This window comes from Bufo gargarizans, chromosome 2 (genome assembly GCF_014858855.1).
Source record: "Bufo gargarizans isolate SCDJY-AF-19 chromosome 2, ASM1485885v1, whole genome shotgun sequence".
Lineage (NCBI taxonomy): Eukaryota > Metazoa > Chordata > Amphibia > Anura > Bufonidae > Bufo > Bufo gargarizans.
The window spans coordinates 378,772,543-378,792,731 of record NC_058081.1 but is presented as its reverse complement, the minus strand read 5'-3'; the positions used below and the strand labels follow the sequence as shown (position 1 = coordinate 378,792,731).

Below are 20,189 nucleotides of genomic sequence, written 5' to 3'. Positions count from 1 at the left end.
AATAGTTTACTATAGAGCTCTATCAGTGTAGGGATTAATAGTTTACTATAGAGCTCTATCAGTGTAGGGATTAATAGTTTACTATAGAGCTCTATCAGTGTAGGGATTAATAGTTTACTGTAGAGCTCTATCGGTGTAGGGATTAATAGTTTACTGTAGAGCTCTATCAGTGTAGGAAGTAATAGTTTATTATAGAGCTATATCAGCATAGGGATTAATAGTTTACTATAGAGCTCTATTAGTGTAGGGATTAATACTTTACTGTAGAGCTCTATCAGTGTAGGGAGTAGTAGGATTTTCTGATGAATGATGACGTGCTGATAATCTTTTGACCACTTTTTTCTACACTTTGCAGATATCCGGGACAGTGGGAAGAAGCCGGTCATGATGTTCATCCATGGAGGATCTTATATGGAGGGCACTGGGAATATGTTTGATGGCAGTGTCCTTGCCGCCTATGGCAATGTGATTGTGGTCACTATGAACTACAGACTGGGAGTTCTCGGTATGTCACCATTGAGGTGGTAAAGTCTTCTCCATGAATCTATGCACCTTCATGTCTATTACAAGCATGCCGCCTGTACGAAGCCTACATGATGATGAACCATGGTGCGAGAAGCATCCCCTTTTCCAAGATGGTTCCTGGGTCCACTGATAAAGTTAAAAAATGTCATAGGAGCAGTTGGTGGCCCTGCTATCCATCTAGGCCACAGGTGCAAGGTTCCTGGCCAGTTCTCACCAGGAGAACAATATTTTCTTGGACTGTATCAGTCTTAATATATTATTCTTTAACCCAAATTATTAAAATTAAGGTTGTAGCTTATTCTTCTCTCCTTATTTTTTAGGCTTCTTAAGCACTGGAGACCAGGCAGCCAAAGGTAATTACGGCCTACTGGACCAGATTCAAGCCTTGCGTTGGCTAGAAGAAAACATCGGCCATTTTGGAGGAGATCCTGAGAGAATCACCATCTTTGGATCAGGGGCGGGAGCTTCATGTGTCAGCCTCCTCATCCTCTCCCACCACTCAGAAGGTCAGCACTGGCTTCATAAACAGTATATGTGACTTCTACGACATTTGTAGCAGCAGTGCCCAACCCCTGATGCATTCCTCTTATCGTTCTGCTGTATGGAGTAGTGCAGTCTTCTGTATGGTCCCATATAGAGATATACAGTATACAGACATGTACTGTGAAGAAATGAAGCCTCATATTGCACTCTGTCCTGTTGACTGCACACCAGAGTATGTTATGGCCATGGCTATGGCAGGAATGTGAGATGGGAGAGTTCTTCATGGGTCACTGGCTTCGTTTGCACACCTCAGAGTAGAAGAGTTTTCTGTTCTCTTGATAGGAAGTTCTGATATTTGGTTAGGGTTGTGAATTGACAGAAATCTTCAATGTAATTCTTATGCATTCTTCTCCTCAGCTTTTTCTATGACCTTGTAGGCATTTTCTGCTGTCTGCGACATCAGTTTTCTTTTTTTCCTTCCTCCAGGACTTTTCCAGAAAGCCATCGCACAAAGTGGGACCGCCATCTCCAGTTGGTCTGTAAACTACGAACCTCTGAAGTATACTCGTCTATTAGCAGCAAAAGTGGGTTGTGATTACACCGACAACGCAGAGATGGTGAGCTGCCTCAGGAGAAAGCCCCACAGAGATCTGGTGGACCAAGACATCCAGCCCGCTAGGTACCACATTGCTTTTGGACCTGTCGTGGATGGGGATGTGGTCCCAGATGACCCAGAGATTTTAATGGAGCAGGGTGAGTTCCTGAACTATGACATCTTGATGGGAGTGAATCAAGGGGAAGGTCTTAAGTTTGTTGAAGACACTCTGGAAAGCGAAGATGGAATATCTGCCAGCTACTTTGATTTTACCGTATCCAACTTTGTGGACAATCTTTATGGCTACCCAGAGGGGAAAGATGTTCTACGTGAGACGATAAAGTTCATGTACACAGACTGGGCAGACCGTGACAATGGTGACATGCGAAGAAAGACTCTGCTGGCTTTGTTTACCGACCATCAATGGGTGGCACCCGCTGTGGCAACAGCTCGATTCCACGCGGAGTATGAATCACCCGTCTATTTTTATGCTTTTTATCACCGATGCCAGGCTGAAGGAAGACCTGAATGGGGAGAGGCAGCCCATGGAGATGAAGTCCCCTACGTCTTTGGCGTTCCCATGGTCGGAGCCACAGATCTATTCCCATGCAATTTCTCTAAAAATGATGTCATGCTAAGTGCGGTAGTCATGACTTACTGGACCAACTTTGCTAAAACCGGGTGAGTTGTAAGTTTTACTCCACAACTAAAAACTGTTAGATTATCGATGCATAGAAGATGGCGTCACACCTAATAAAACATCAAATCAGCTGCCCACACTCCCTTTATCCCTTCTACCACCGATAATCCCACCTGCCCTCCACACCATCAGCAGCTCGAGCTTCCAGTACCACATTTTAGCAAATCCTCTTTTATAGCATTACACCCATTCCATCATCTCAGAGCTCTGCTACCCTCAGCTGTACCTGCTTCTGTACACCTCTGTGTATGAGCTGTCCTACCCACCATATTGTTATGGACTCATATGTCTCATATACCAATGTTATTTTCCATAACCAACCATGACTTTGTCCTCCAACTTTGGAGTCTGTAATAACCTATAGCAGCTTCACTTCGAAGTTTGTCCCATGCTTTGCTTCCTTGCTTTACTTTTCTCTTCTGTTCTTTTTACTTTAACATATATTTTTATTTTAAAATGAACTTTTACTTTACTTTTATTTTCCATTCCATCACTTTTTGCTTTCCTTCTATTTTTACTTTACTTGTTACTTTCCTTTTTCTTTCATTTTACTTTCATTTAGTTTTAACCTTTACTTTTTAACTTTAACTGTTATTTTCTTTTACTTTAAAATTTCCTTTTATTTTTCTTAATAGTTTTACTTTCCTATTTTAACCTTTACTTTCCTTTAACATTTACTTCACTTTTAGTTTACTTTTTTCTTTAACATTTAGTTTACCTTTACTTTCCTTTTGTTGTAACCTTTGCTTTTTAACATTTACGTAAACATTTATTTCCTTATATTTCTTTAGTTTAAAATGTACTTTTATTTTCCTTTGCTTTTCTTTTACTTTCCTTCTACTTTACTTTTATTCTAGCCTTTACTTTACATTTGCTTTAACTTTTATTTTAATTTCTTTTCCTTTTATCCTCCTATAACTTTTACTTTAATTTTTCCTTTTACTTTAACCTTTAAAATCCTTTTGCTTTATTTTTTATTTATTAACATCTGCTTTAATTTTTATTTTCCTTTTACCCTCCAATTACTTAAACATTAGTATTACCATTTACTTATCTTATGCTACTGCTTGTATCTCATTCTCTTTCATTGTCTTTATTTTGATTGTAGGGATCCCAACCAGCCTGTTCCTCAAGACACTAAGTTCATCCACACAAAGCCTAACCGCTTTGAAGAGGTGGTATGGACAAAGTTTAATCCAAAGGAGAAACAGTATCTCCATATTGGCCTAAAGCCTCGCGTCAGGGACAACTACCGTGCCAACAAGGTTGCTTTCTGGCTGGAATTAGTCCCTCACCTTCATAACCTCAATACGGTCCAGCACCCTTCTACCACCACCAGATTACCCCCTTACACCACCCGCTGGACACCTGGTTCCAGGCCCAACAGTGGAAGTACCACCAGACGCCCACATGCCACACTTCCTCCTGATGGGGATGACGATGAGCTGGTGGAGCGGCCTCGATATTCTCCATTTCCAGGCGACTCCCGTGACTATTCAACAGAGCTGAGTGTGACGGTAGCTGTGGGGGCTTCACTCCTCTTTCTCAACATCTTGGCTTTTGCTGCGCTTTACTACAAAAGAGATAGGCGTCACGAACTACGTCAGCGGAGACACAGTCCTGGTAGAGGAGGTGCCCCTGGCAATGACCTTGCGCACCACGGACCAGAAGAAGAGCTTATGTCACTTCAGATCAAACGAGCTGGTGGGGCACCAGATCTTGAACCACTAAGGCCCCATGATATACTGAGGCCAGCTTGTCCTCCCGACTATACACTGGCACTGAGAAGGGCCCCTGAGGACGCTCCGCTCCCTCCACCACCTCCACCTCCTGGCTCCGTTATGGCCCCAAGTACCATTTCAGGGCTACCCTCATTACATCCTTTCAATACATTCCCCACCACTGCCCACAACAATACCCTTCCTCACCCGCATTCAACTACAAGGGTATAGTGGTGCTAGGCATCTCTCCCTCGACCCACGTGCTGCCCCTGTCTCCCCCTCCCTGTCATAAACAGCTATGCTGGCTTTCTGGGCCTTCCAAGCTTGAGCTGGATTTTGCCTTATGGCAGGGGATGGGGTAGATAAAAAGACTTGTTTATAATGAGGGAGCAAGAAGAGAACTACCCGTGCTCCCCGTGCACCTCCTTGTCCTCCTCAGGCTATAAAAACTGCGATCGACCATCAGGTCCACAAAACCTGAACTGGAATCTCTGCCTATGTCATGGGGGAAACAGGGTCAAACAAGGGGGCAGTAATTTAACGGGATTGTAGGGGAAGATAAAAGTGTTTTGATCAAATAAATTATACCCCCTGCTTCCCTTTTAAGAAAGGGATAGGGGGTTCGGCTACGGGAGGAACAGCGGCCTACATGATTAGGCCAAAACCCTCCAGGGACTTCTACACCGGCTTTATTATTTTTATTCAAGGACGTTGTTCATTTGATGGGGACATTACACTGGGTGGGGGCATCGCGGATACCCTCGGTCTGGTGTGTACAATGCACTGAATCTTCATGGACTAATCTGCTCCCCAACATCTCAAATTACCATCACAGGAAGAAGGGGTGCCCCTCCGCGAAGAAGAGGGCAGGGGGTGAATGTATCAGGGGTGAATGCATGAGAGGCCAAATTGAAGCCCCTTCCTCATAACACACACAGTGCCAATGATCCCTTCCTCCTCTCAGACTAGGTGGGCTGGCTAGTCCGTAACTTGGGGGGCTCCGAAAGGTTTAAAAATGTTCTGCCTCTCCACTGCCATAGTCCTAGGGTGCCTGGGTAGAAACAAGAGGGAAAGGGGACTGTAAGTGTGCCAAAATCCGAGAGAGGGGGTTGTTATCTGACCGATCGTTCTCTTTTCATCTAATATTGTTTGTAATGATTGTCCTTCTCTGCTCAGTTTTCTCTCCAATCCCCTTCGACTCCCCGACCTGCCCCCCATCTTTGTCTCTACTTCACCAACTGTTTCTCCACAAAACCGGGCACGAGGTTCGTAATCAGAAGCACATTGAAGATCTCACCACCCTCTGCGGATGTAGGTCTGATGAATGACGAGTCGACGTGGGAGATCGCAGCAGTCCGTAACCGGAAGATTATGAGGATGAGATTCAGGCCGATCCTGTGATCTATGACAGAAGCTGCAGGGTCAGAAAAATCCTTAAGATTTCTATACATGAAATCGTCATATAGCTTTGCCTCGAGGAGATTCCCACAGGCTTTCTACAAGTTACAGCATCAGAGATTTATCCTATAATAGGGTCCGTCAGCTCTCCTCTGATAAATGCTCGCCCGGCTGGTTCCGCCGTTCACATGCATGCTGGGCTCGGCTGAGCGTGCATTGTTTTCACTGGGCATGGTTGAGGAAATCACTGCCGGGGGCGAATTTCCAACAGGGACAGGACAGCTAAAATACAACAAGCCCAATCTGCCAAGGGCGGTAATTGGCTGCTTATATGGAATGCCTATAGCCGGGTCTGGCCACACACACAATACATTAGATAAGTCCGATCTTTGCTCACCATTGATTGACATGACGAGGGATAAAAGGGGCGATGCCCCAGGGGTCTCGCAGATGCCCCACAATGAGGAAGTTCATATTTATTATAAAGGGTCAGAGCCTTTTCTCTTTGCTCCCCTCTCTGTCTAGAAGAATCCAGTGGTCTTGATGGGACCCTGAAGGTGACAACCCCAAGTACAGTTTAGAAGACTTATTCCAGCCGTCCAATCTGCCGATTCACCCAACCCGGTCATAAAATACAGAGGGTGAATCCATTGTCAGAGATCTCACTCATGCCGTCGGTGTTTGCCGGTGGATCGTCTGCTCATAGGTCCGCGCTCGCCATCTCATCCCCTGCTGTAACTTGTAGGAATCACAGAGGCAGATGACCAACGAGAATGCAGTCTATGTGCTGTGGGCTGCTGTCCGGAACGGCGCACCAGAGAAGCCCCTCCCCCTCGCAGACCTTAAGATTTATATTATATAGATTGTTCTATAATTAAAGGGACATATGGAATATATAAATATATATAAAGTATATATGCACAGGATGGTGCACACACGGAGGTGTGTATATGGACACACGCTATACCCATGTATGCACATACACGCGTGTGTGTGTGTATAGATCTAGTCGTCGGTGGCATTGTACGAGCCAGCAGCAGAGCCCAATGGGTAAAGTACAATGGCGCAGACACCTACATATCAGTATACGTGTGTACATATACATGACATGAAGGCACAGGAGATGCCTTATTGCCTTTCTAGGTCCTGGCGCTGAATTGGTTAACTACTGGCACTTTTTTTTTTCCCTTTTTTTTTTTTCATTTCTTCTGTTTTTGGGATCTTGGACTGAAATAAAATGACAAATTTTGGTGACAATATGGTTGATCTTTCTTCAGGGGTGGAGAAAGGAAACGATCCCAGAAACATCTGAGCGTTGGGGTGACCGGTACTCATTGAGGACATGCTATAGAGGACGTGGTCAGTTCGTCCATAACTGTCCCGTCCAGCAGCCAGTCACTGTAAGGTCACCACGTGCGGTCAGCGAGGTAGCTTACAGCAGATGAGCTCATGCTTTATGGGGTTTCTTGGAACAGTTGGGGCAGATTAAGATTCCCTCACCTTCCCTTCATTATTCCTGACATATGTTCTCATATCAGAACATAAATAAATGTGCCAAGATACTGACACATGTCCCCGTCCACCATCTCCAGTAAGTGCTGGTTATGGCAGCCCATTAATAACAGGTGCCCGGAATCCAGCACGCCACCCCATGTGGGAAGGTTTCAGCATGGTGGATGCCACTCATCCCACAATTCCTAACATTCCTGCCTTGACTGAAGGATAGGTCTAAGTTTGGTATCTGCCAGGAGAAGGCTTCCTCCCGGGATGTACATGCAGAGTGTGCTGAACATGGAAAACATCTGATACCCTATATGGGTCCTCACATGGAAGTCAGAAAATAAGCCCTAGTACAACCCCTTTAATCTTAATGGTGACTATTTGAGAGTCGTCCTTTCTGGTCCTCTGCTTTGTCATGTAACCGACCTTCTGGCACAGCTTCTTATCTGCGGACAGGAAATCATTTTCTCTATTCTTTCCTATGAGATTCACAATCAGAATGTTGGTCACGTGACACTGCGGAGGACCTGAAAGAAGAGGATACATCCTGCCAACATTAAGAAGAACCATACCGTTTCTAATGCGCCAGAGAACACAGGTTTTTGCAGGGTCTTTCATTTATCCAAGAACACATGACTGAAAGCAATCATGGTGTTGAGCTAAGCTCTCTGATGACACAAGGATGTATAGAATCAGGGCCTGGTGTTTAGGATATAAGTATAATTTACCAATTTTGAGCTATTCCTGATGACACAGAGATGCTGGGTATCAGTTCCTTGTGTTCAGCTAAAGTCTCTGTTGACAGAAGGATGCATTATATAAGGCAGGGTATCAGGTACTGGTGCTGAGGACACAAGAATGTAGGGTATCAGTTCCTCGTGTTGAGCTAAGTTCCCTGATGACATGGGGATGTAGGGGATCAGGCCCTGGTGTTGAGCCAAGTTCCCTGATGACATGGGGATGTAGGGGATCAGGCCCTGGTGTTGAGCCAAGTTCCCTGATGACATGGGGATGTAGGGGATCAGGCCCTGGTGTTGAGCCAAGTTCCCTGATGACATGGGGATGTAGGGGATCAGGCCCTGGTGTTGAGCCAAGTTCCCTGATGACATAGGGATGTAGGGGTTCAGGCCCTGGTGTTGAGCCAAGTTCCCTGATGACATGGGGATGTAGGGGATCAGGCCCTGGTGTTGAGCCAAGTTCCCTGATGACAAGGATGCATGATAACAGTGTCTGATGTTGAACTAAGTTCTCTAATTGCACAAGGATGCTGGATATCACCTAATGGTGCTGAGCTTAGGTCTCTGAGGACACATGGATGTAGGCTATAATGTCCTGGTGTTAAGCTTAGGACACAAGCCATTATTCCTGATGTAGAGATAAATTCATAATGTAGAAATGTCCAGGTGCAGTTTCCTCCCGAGCTACCACTGTGATACAGGTAGGGTGAGCCACATAGCAGTACCTCCTCTCCATGGAATAATACTGACTTCTCAGAGGACATCGTGCTGTCGAGGCTCACATGTGACGATGGGTGCACAGTATGAATTCTTACCCCAAGGGATCTCATATTGAGGCCATCCTCCTGCGCGGCGACATCTCAGTTTGCGGGAGTTTAATGAGACAAGATTACACCAGGAAATAACTGCTCCTCTCATGTTCAGGAGATGATTAATCAACTAAGTGCAGCTCTATTTACACATGCATGTGGCGGCACATGGGGGAATTACTTGTCATACAGTCTCAATCTATGTGACGAGGAGACCTTCACGCGGGTGACCACTGCTTATCCTCACCACACTACACCCGTAGAATGGCTGCCGCTCCAGAACAGAGTCAGGAGGACTCCACATATAGTCAGTTCTGTTATTAGGGATGAGCGAATCGACTTCGGATGTTTCATCCGAAGTCGATTCGCTCATCCCTAGTTATTATATCATGTCTTATACTCCACTTACATCGAAAGCTGCAGTTCTAATTGAGCAGTTACATCATGTTTAATGCTTGACTAACATCCACATTCTCCTGTGGCTTTGTGTCTTAAACTGCATTAAGATCCAGAGCTGCATTCACAGTGCTTCAGTGACCTCATGTATTATACTTCAGTCACATCCAGAGCTGCATTAATAATTCTGCCGTTACATCATTGTAACGGTATCAACCGTTGGCGCCGTCCTTCTCCCGTGGTCAGCGTGGCGCTGTAGAGCTGCTCCAGAGACTTCCAAGCCGAGTTGCGATTTCCAGTAGCTGTGCAGCTCTTACAAGAGCTAATAGCGATATGGCTGTTCCCTAGAACACGAGACGAGGCTGCGAGTTGAGGGTAAGAAGATTCACCTTTATTGGTGTCACACTTGGCCTTATATACAAGTCTCCATGGAAGGGGCCTCCCCTCTGGACCTGATGGAGAACTGCATGACAACCACACAGACCAAGGGAAATAACCACACAATCCGGGACAGTCCCACGCAATGTCTCCCCTCTGCCTGGGAGATAATCAGGTTAGACACTGTATGTAACCCAATCATCCCAACAGATAAACAGAGGGTCAGAAACTGAATGTAACCCAATAATCTCACCAGACAAACAGAGGGTCAGAAACTGTATGTAACAATAATCTCACCAAACAGAGGGTCAGAAACTGAATGTAACCCAATAATCTTAACAAACAGAGGGTCAGAAACTGTATGTAACCCAATCATCTCACCAGACAGAGGGTCAGAAACTGTATGTAACCCATTAATCTCACCAGACAGAGGGTCAGAAACTGAATGTAACCCAATAATCTCAACAGACAGAGGGTCAGAAACTGAATGTAACCCAATAATCTCAACAAACAGAGGGTCAGAAACTGTATGTAACCCAATAATCTCAACAGAGGGTCAGAAACTGTATGTAACCCAATAATCTCACCAGACAGACAGAGGGTCAGAAACTGTATGTAACCCAATCATCTCAACAAACAGAGGGTCAGAAACTGAATGTACCCCAATAATCTCAACAAACAGACAGAGGGTCAGAAACTGTATGTAACCCAATCATCTCAACAAACAGAGGGTCAGAAACTGAATGTAACCCAATAATCTCAACAAACAGACAGAGGGTCAGAAACTGTATGTAACCCAATAATCTCAACAGACAGAGGGTCAGAAACTGTATGTAACCCAATAATCTCACCAGACAGAGGGTCAGAAACTGTATGTAACCCAATAATCTCACCAGACAGAGGGTCAGAAACTGTATGTAACCCAATAATCTCAACAGACAAACAGAGGGTCAGAAACTGTATGTAACCCAATCATCACAACAGAGGGTCAGAAACTGTATGTAACCCAATCATCACAACAGAGGGTCAGAAACGGTATGTAACCCAATCATCACAACAGAGGGTCAGAAACTGTATGTAACCCAATAATCTCACCAGACAGAGGGTCAGAAACTGTATGTAACCCAATCATCACAACAGAGGGTCAGAAACTGTATGTAACCCAATAATCTCACCAGACAGAGGGTCAGAAACTGTATGTAACCCAATCATCACAACAGAGGGTCAGAAACTGTATGTAACCCAATAATCTCACCAGACAGACAGAGGGTCAGAAACTGTATGTAACCCAATAATCTCAACAGAGGGTCAGACACTGTATGTAACCCAATCATCTCAACAAACAGAGGGTCAGAAACTGTATGTAACCCAATAATCTCAACAGACAAACAGATGGTCAGAAACTGTATGTAACCCAATCATCTCACCAGACAAACAGAGGGTCAGAAACGGTATGTAACCCAATCATCACAACAGAGGGTCAGAAACTGTATGTAACCCAATAATCTCACCAGACAGAGGGTCAGAAACTGTATGTAACCCAATAATCTCAACAGAGTGTCAGAAACTGTATGTAACCCAATCATCCCAACAGATAAACAGAGGGTCAGAAACTGTATGTAACCCAATCATCTCACCAGACAGAGGGTCAGAAACTGTATGTAACCTAATCATCACAACAGATAAACAGAGGGCTTCTGTCTGTCACAATCATGTTTTATATAATGACTTTTGAGGGTGTATAGAGATAATACTGATGGACCTATCAGTATATTGGACCCAGGGGTGCACCTAGCCTTTCTGCTGCCTGAGGCGAAGATTTAAATGACACCCCCATGCCAAATTCTCAACCTAACCCATTCCTTCCAGCCCTACTGTTATAGGGGTTGTCCAGGTTCAGGGCTGAACATTTTCTTGCTCCGATGCTCCCTTTGCCGTGCGCTGCATTGCGCAGGGCAAGTTCTGTTTGTTGTGAGCCGGCGATGTATCGGGTTTCATATCAGTGTGTTAGGCAGAGACTTCCGCCTAGCAGGGAGCCTGGTGATGTCAGCAGCACAAGCGGGTGGTGTATAGTGCTGTTCTGAGTGGGTTTAGAGGCGGGTACCACCGGGTTCCCTGCTAGGTGGAAGTTTCTGCCTAGTATACCAATATAAAGCCCAGTACATCACCGGCTCACGATAAACGGACCTTTCCCTGCACAATGCAAAGCGAGCAGTAAAGGGGAGCCCTGAACCCGAACAATCCCTTTAAAGACAGCTGGAAAACAATAAAAACAGGAGAACCCAGAAAAAAGACAACTAAGGGAAGATCTAATTACTATGTATAAATATATCAGGGGTCAGTACAGAGATCACTCTCATCATCTAATTATCCCCAGGACTGTGACGAGGGGACATCCTCTGCGTCTGGAGGAAAGAAGGTTTGTACACAAACATAGAAGAGGATTCTTTACTGTAAGAGCAGTGAGACTATGGACTCTATACTGTAAGAGCAGTGAGACTATGGACTCTATACTGTAAGAGCAGTGAGACTATGGACTCTTTACTGTAAGAGCAGTGAGACTATGGACTCTATACTGTAAGAGCAGTGAGACTGTGGACTCTTTACTGTAAGAGCAGTGAGACTATGGACTCTATACGGTAAGAGCAGTGAGACTATGGACTCTATACTGTAAGAGCAGTGAGACTATGGACTCTTTACTGTAAGAGCAGTGAGACTATGGACTCTATACTGTAAGAGCAGTGAGACTATGGACTCTGTACTGTAAGAGCAGTGAGACTATGGACTCTATACTGTAAGAGCAGTGAGACTATGGACTCTTTACTGTAAGAGCAGAGAGACTATGGACTCTTTACTGTAAGAGCAGTGAGACTATGGACTCTATACTGTAAGAGCAGTGAGACTATGGACTCTGTACTGTAAGAGCAGTGAGACTATGGACTCTATACTGTAAGAGCAGTGAGACTATGGACTCTTTACTGTAAGAGCAGAGAGACTATGGACTCTTTACTGTAAGAGCGGTGAGACTATGGACTCTATACTGTAAGAGCGGTGAGACTATGGACTCTATACTGTAAGAGCGGTGAGACTATGGACTCTTTACTGTAAGAGCAGTGAGACTATGGACTCTTTACTGTAAGAGCAGTGAGACTATGGACTCTATACTGTAAGAGCGGTGAGACTATGGACTCTATACTGTAAGAGCGGTGAGACTATGGACTCTTTACTGTAAGAGCAGTGAGACTATGGACTCTTTACTGTAAGAGCAGTGAGACTATGGACTCTATACTGTAAGAACAGTGAGACTATGGACTCTATACTGTAAGAGCAGTGAGACTATGGACTCTATACTGTAAGAGCAGTGAGACTATGGACTCTATACTGTAAGAGCAGTGAGACTATGGACTCTTTACTGTAAGAGCAGTGAGACTATGGACTCTTTACTGTAAGAGCAGTGAGACTATGGACTCTTTACTGTAAGAGCAGTGAGACTATGGACTCTTTACTGTAAGAGCAGTGAGACTATGGACTCTATACTGTAAGAACAGTGAGACTATGGACTCTATACTGTAAGAGCAGTGAGACTATGGACTCTTTACTGTAAGAGCAGAGAGACTATGGACTCTTTACTGTAAGAGCAGTGAGACTATGGATTCTGTACTGTAAGAGCAGTGAGACTATGGACTCTTTACTGTAAGAGCAGTGAGACTATGGACTCTATACTGTAAGAGCAGTGAGACTATGGACTCTTTACTGTAAGAGCAGTGAGACTATGGACTCTTTACTGTAAGAGCAGTGAGACTATGGACTCTATACTGTAAGAGCAGTGAGACTATGGACTCTTTACTGTAAGAGCAGTGAGACTATGGACTCTATACTGTAAGAGCAGTGAGACTATAGACTCTATACTGTAAGAGCAGTGAGACTATGGACTCTGTACTGTAAGAGCAGTGAGACTATGGACTCTTTACTGTAAGAGCAGTGAGACTATGGACTCTATACTGTAAGAGCAGTGAGACTATGGACTCTATACTGTAAGAGCAGTGAGACTATGGACTCTATACTGTAAGAGCAGTGAGACTATGGACTCTATACTGTAAGAGCAGTGAGACTATAGACTCTTTACTGTAAGAGCAGTGAGACTATGGACTCTGTACTGTAAGAGCAGTGAGACTATGGACTCTGTACTGTAAGAGCAGTGAGACTATGGACTCTTTACTGTAAGAGCAGTGAGACTATGGACTCTGTACTGTAAGAGCAGTGAGACTATGGACTCTTTACTGTAAGAGCGGTGAGACTATGGACTATTTACTGTAAGAGCAGTGAGACTATGGACTCTGTACTGTAAGAGCAGTGAGACTATGGACTCTGTACTGTAAGAGCAGTGAGACTATGGACTCTTTACTGTAAGAGCAGTGAGACTATGGACTCTGTACTGTAAGAGCAGTGAGACTATGGACTCTTTACTGTAAGAGCAGTGAGACTATGGACTCTTTACTGTAAGAGCAGTGAGACTATGGACTCTTTACTGTAAGAGCAGTGAGACTATGGACTCTTTACTGTAAGAGCAGTGAGACTATGGACTCTGTACTGTAAGAGCAGTGAGACTATGGACTCTGTACTGTAAGAGCAGTGAGACTATGGACTCTGTACTGTAAGAGCAGTGAGACTATGGACTCTGTACTGTAAGAGCAGTGAGACTATGGACTCTTTACTGTAAGAGCAGTGAGACTATGGACTCTTTACTGTAAGAGCAGTGAGACTATGGACTCTATACTGTAAGAGCAGTGAGACTATGGACTCTATACTGTAAGAGCAGTGAGACTATGGACTCTATACTGTAAGAGCAGTGAGACTATGGACTCTATACTGTAATAGCAGTGAGACTATGGACTCTATACTGTAAGGGCAGTGAGACTATGGACTCTATACTGTAAGAGCAGTGAGACTATGGACTCTATACTGTAAGAGCAGTGAGACTATGGACTCTATACTGTAAGAGCAGTGAGACTATGGACTCTATACTGTAAGAGCAGTGAGACTATGGACTCTATACTGTAAGAGCAGTGAGACTATGGACTCTATACTGTAAGAGCAGTGAGACTATGGACTCTATACTGTAAGAGCAGTGAGACTATGGACTCTGATACTGTAAGAGCAGTGAGACTATGGACTCTATACTGTAAGAGCAGTGAGACTATGGACTCTATACTGTAAGAGCAGTGAGACTATGGACTCTATACTGTAAGAGCAGTGAGACTATGGACTCTATACTGTAAGAGCAGTGAGACTATGGACTCTATACTGTAAGAGCGGTGAGACTGTGGAAATCTCTGCCTGCGGAGGTTGTGATGGTTAATTCACTGTGAGTTCAGGAGGGGCCTGGATGTATTTCTGGAGTGTAATAATATTACAGGCTATTGCTACTAGAGAGGGGTCGTTGATCCAGGGAGTTATTCTGATTGGGGTTGGGAAGGATTTTTTTCCCCTAAAATGAGGATAACACATCCATAGTACTTAGTATATTGGGCAGACTAGATGGGCCAAATGGTTCTTATCTGCCGACACATTCTATGTTTCTATGAACATGGCAACTTCTTTCAGCCATCTCTTGTCTCTGCAGAGATTGACACACAGACATCTGCAGAGACAGCTAATACCCCTGAAAATACTAAAACCACACAGAAAGTGTCTCCTTCAATAATTATTGGCACACAGTGCCCTAAAAGAACTGCACCCAGCAAATAATGTCCCTGTAACGGATCTCCTGGCACCCAGACCGGGTACCACCGTTGATGGATGCTCCTAGTGCTTCCCGAGGGCTCCAAGCACTCCGCTCAACACCGTAACCACCACAGGAACAGCTCTTACAAGAGCTAGGAGTTATAGCCAGAGGAGTATACAGTGTATAGCAATCCCAAGTGTCGATCAGTTACCCAAACACCAGCCTTAACATGATGAAGGGTAAAACAGGAACTCTTTATTGACCACACAAGCATTGACTTATATACACAGTTTCCAACAAGGGTACCACCCCCGTGGACCTGGTTGGGAACCGAGGACATAACATAGCAGCCAATCCTTACAGTTTTACAGTTTAAACACAAAAACTATACATTCAACTAACACAATGGGATTGCCTGTGATGCAATTAACAAACACAATGGCATTGCCTGTGACGCAATTAACAAACACAATGGCATTGCCGGTGACGCAATTAACAAACACAATGGCATTGTCTGTGAGGCAATTAACAAACACAATGGCATTGTCTGTGAGGCAATTAACAAACACAATGGCATTGTCTGTGAGGCAATTAACAAACACAATGGCATTGTCTGTGAGGCAATTAACAAACACAATGGCATTGTCTGTGAGGCAATTAACAAAATACAATTATAAAAACACAATAGGCCCTGCCTGTGATACAATTACCAAACATAATGGGCTAACTTAATCACTCAGAGGCAGAAAACACAAATTTTTCCCCAAAACACAGAAGCCACCTCAAAACCCTCCATAACTTATACATCCATGGATAGCTTTGATCTGGGTGAACAACATATCCAAAAATTACCCAGATCCGAGCAGGGGTTCCCGAATTCCATGGAAGTCACATTTGGCCGACCGCAAGCATGGCTTTCCTGCCCAAAACAGTTCCACAGATTTAGGCTGTGCGGCCGGTCTGTCTTCTCCTTCAAAGTTAGTATATGGGCCATAATCCTGGTGCAAGAGGCTGCAACCAGGCCCCTCCAAAACCCAGTGGCGAGGTTGGTTTCACCACAGTCCCCAACACTAATAGGCCCCCATAGTACCCATACTAGTAATCATATTACAACAATAGTAACAAAACCCACCATAGTGCCCCCAATAGTAATAATTCCCCTTTTAGAGAGCTTCTTCTTTATATTTATTTATCAAAAATACTTCACATTAAAATGTTACCTCGCATTTTCATATACTTATTTGAAAAACTCAATAAATTCTTGAATGAGAAAAATACTTCACATTCTAGTGCATACAAAAATGAAAAGCACATATTTATCACAAAAGTCTATGCCTAGCAATAAAGTCCTGTGTGCATAGGGTCCTTCTGAGGTTCAGCACATTTAGTGCCTAGCTACGTTTCAGGGGTTCCCCCCCTTTGTCAAGCATATCAGTACAAACATACCTCTTTATAATGCGTGCCTATACAAAAAATACCCCCTTATAATGTGTGCCAGTACCAAAATGCCTCCTTATGATGTGTGCCAGTACCAAAATGCCCCCTTATGTGTGCCAGTACCAAAATGCCCCCTTATAATGTGTGCCAGTACCAAAATGCCCCCTTATAATGTGTGCCAGTACCAAAATGCCCCCTTATAATGTGTGCCAGTACCAAAATGCCTCCTTATTACGTGTGCCAGTACCAAAATGCCTCCTTATTACATGTGCCAGTACCAAAATATACCCTCTTAGTGCCCCCAGTAGAACAAATGTGCCCACAGAGCCCCCCAGTTATAAAATGACATCCCCTTCTACATAACGGCCTTTAGTATACTGCCAAAGAAACAACAAATTCCAATACCCCCATGCGGCTGACAGGATGCGGCGCCTCTTCCGGTCTGTATACAGGATGAGGTGCCTCTTCCGGTCTGTATACAGGATGCGGTGCCTCTTTCGGTCTGTATACAGGATGCGGTGCCTCTTTCGGTCTGTATACAGGATGCGGTGCCTCTTTCGGTCTGTATACAGGATGCGGTGCCTCTTCCGGCCTGTATACAGGATGAGGTGCCTCTTCCAGCCTGTATACAGGATGCGGTGCCTCTTCCAGCCTGTATACAGGATGCGGTGCCTCTTCCAGCCTGTATACAGGATGCGGTGCCTCTTCCGGTCTGTATACAGGATGCGGTGCCTCTTCCGGTCTGTATACAGGATGCGGTGCCTCTTCCGGTCTGTATACAGGATGCGGTGCCTCTTCCGGTCTGTATACAGGATGCGGTGCCTCTTCCGGTCTGTATACAGGATGCGGTGCCTCTTCCGGTCTGTATACAGGATGCGATCTCCTTGCCTGGTGGCTATGCTCTACTGATTACGCCCTGTCACATTAGGGTGTCCATAAAGTGCCCAATTACAGATAAGCCCGTAATAAATGGACCACCAGGCTGCAGGCCATACAGAACCAGGACGGGGCCATGCGGACCCGTAACCGGCTGTCCTATCGGCACGTACACATCAGGAGGCCTCCTGGTTTCTCGCCGTCCACACATTGAGAAGATCTATTTCCGGAGCCCTGAATCCTAGTGACACCTCAGCAGGCTCTTCCCTCAGGGTGATCCAGATGTCTGGCAGATAACGAGCAGTATTAGGTCAGGAATACTGCATTCCAGGGTAACGCCGCTCACGGCCTAGATGAGGGTAGTCGTCCAACATAAACCACCTGCTACAAAAGCCTCTCATCGAACCAACCAGAACCCGAGCGGCAAGAGACGGCGGCTACAGATGGGGGCTCGTGGCCGTGTCTCTATCATGGGTCAGACACTGAAAGGGCATTTACCTGCAGGAGAGAGCTAATCTGTATAACAGACTCCCTCCACCCACTGGCCATATAGAGGAGGGGTATACAGCGGAGGGTGCACATAAAGAGGAGGGGTATACAGCAGAGGGTGGACATATAGAGGAGGGGTATACAGCGGAGGGTGGACATATAGAGGAGGGGTATACAGCGGAGGGTGTACATATAGAGGAGGGGTATACAGTATAGGGTGTACATATAGAGGAGGGGTATACAGCAGAGGGTGTACATATAAAGGAGGGGTATACAGAAGAGGGTGGCCATATAGAGGAGGGGTATACAGCGGAGGGTGCACATATAGAGGAGGGGTATACAGCAGAGGGTGTACATATAGAGTAGGGGTATACAGTATAGGGTGGACATATAGAGGAGGGGTATACAGCAGAGGGTGGACATATAGAGGAGGGGTATACAGTATAGGGTGTACATATAGAGGAGGGGTATACAGCAGAGGGTGTACATATAAAGGAGGGGTATACAGAAGAGGGTGGCCATATAGAGAAGGGGTATACAGCGGAGGGTGCACATATAGAGGAGGGGTATACAGCAGAGGGTGGACATATAGAGGAGGGGTATACAGCAGAGGGTGGACATATAGAGGAGGGGTATACAGTATAGGGTGTACATATAGAGGAGGGGTATACAGCAGAGGGTATACCTATAGAGGAGGGGTATACAGCGGAGGGTGCACATATAGAGGAGGGGTATACAGCAGAGGGTGTACATATAGAGGAGGGGTATACAGCAGAGGGTGGACATATAGAGGAGGGGTATACAGCAGAGGGTGGACATATAGAGGAGGGGTATACAGCAGAGGGTGGACATATAGAGGAGGGGTATACAGTATATGGTGTACATATAGAGGAGGGGTATACAGCAGAGGGGGTACATATAGAGGAGGGGTACACAGCAGAGGGTGGACATATAGAGGAGGGGTATACAGCAGAGGGTGTACATATATATAGAGGAGGGGTATACAGCAGAGGGTATATATATATATATAGAGGAGGGGTATACAGCAGAGGGTGTACATATATATAGAGGAGGGGTATACAGCAGAGGGTATATATATATATATAGAGGAGGGGTATACAGCAGAGGGTATATATATATATATATATATATATAGAGGAGGGGTATACAGCAGAGGATGTACATATAGAGGAGGGGTATACAGCAGAGGATGGACATATAGAGGAGGGGAATACAGCAGAGGGTATACATATAGAGGAGGGGTATACAGCAGAGGATGGACATATAGAGGAGGGGTATACAGCAGAGGATGGACATATAGAGGAGGGGTATACAGCAGAGGGTGTACATATAGAGGAGGGGTATACAGCAGAGGGTGGACATATAGAGGAGGGGTATACAGCAGAGGGTGTACATATAGAGGAGAGGTATACAGCAGAGGATGGACATATAGAGGAGGGGTATACAGCAGAGGATGGACATATAGAGGAGGGGTATACAGCAGAGGGTGTACATATAGAGGAGGGGTATACAGCAGAGGGTGGACATATAGAGGAGGGGTATACAGCAGAGGGTGTACATATAGAGGAGGGGTATACAGTATAGGGTGTACATATAGAGGAGGGGTATACAGCAGAGGGTGTACATATAGAGGAGGGGTATACAGTATATGGTGTACATATAGAGGAGGGGTATACAGCAGAGGGTGTACATATAGAGGAGGGGTATACAGCAGAGGGTGTACATATAGAGGAGGGGTATACAGCAGAGGGTATATATATATATATATAGAGGAGGGGTATACAGCAGAGGGTGTACATATAGAGGAGGGGTATACAGCGGATGGTGTACATATAGAGGAGGGATATACAGCAGAGGGTATATATATATAGAGGAGGGGTATACAGCGGAGGGTGTACATATAGAGGAGGGGTATACAGCAGAGGGTGTACATATAGAGGAGGGGTATACAGAAGGGGGTACATATAGAGGAGGGGTATACAGCGGAGGGTGCACATATAGAGGAGGGGTATACAGCAGAGGGTGTACATATAGAGGAGGGGTATACAGCAGAGGGTGGACATATATATAGAGGAGGGGTATACAGCAGAGGGTGTACATATAGAGGAGGGGTATACAGCAGAGGGTGGACATATAGAGGAGGGGTATACAGCAGAGGGTGGACATATAGAGGAGGGGTATACAGCAGAGGGTGTACATATAGAGGAGGGGTATACAGTATATGGTGTACATATAGAGGAGGGGTATACAGCAGAGGGGGTACATATAGAGGAGGGGTACACAGCAGAGGGTGTACATATAGAGGAGGGGTATACAGCAGAGGGTGTACATATAGAGGAGGGGTATACAGTATATGGTGTACATATAGAGGAGGGGTATACAGCAGAGGGGGTACATAT

At 45.2% G+C, this 20,189-nt stretch overlaps 1 protein-coding gene across 3 annotated transcripts in view; it reads left to right on the top strand.

Annotated features, from left to right (window-relative positions):
• NLGN2 (neuroligin 2) overlaps positions 1-6,625 on the top strand; it is a 122,293-nt gene extending 115,668 nt beyond the window's left edge. For all 3 annotated transcript variants that reach the window (XM_044277620.1, XM_044277621.1, XM_044277622.1), the window contains 4 exons: positions 356-505; positions 846-1,031; positions 1,495-2,284; positions 3,412-6,625. In XM_044277620.1, the coding sequence (XP_044133555.1) occupies positions 356-505; positions 846-1,031; positions 1,495-2,284; positions 3,412-4,255 (1,970 nt within the window). In that variant the 3' untranslated portion in view covers positions 4,256-6,625. The remainder of the gene's footprint in view (positions 1-355; positions 506-845; positions 1,032-1,494; positions 2,285-3,411) is intronic.
• The last annotated feature ends 13,564 nt before the right edge of the window (positions 6,626-20,189 follow it).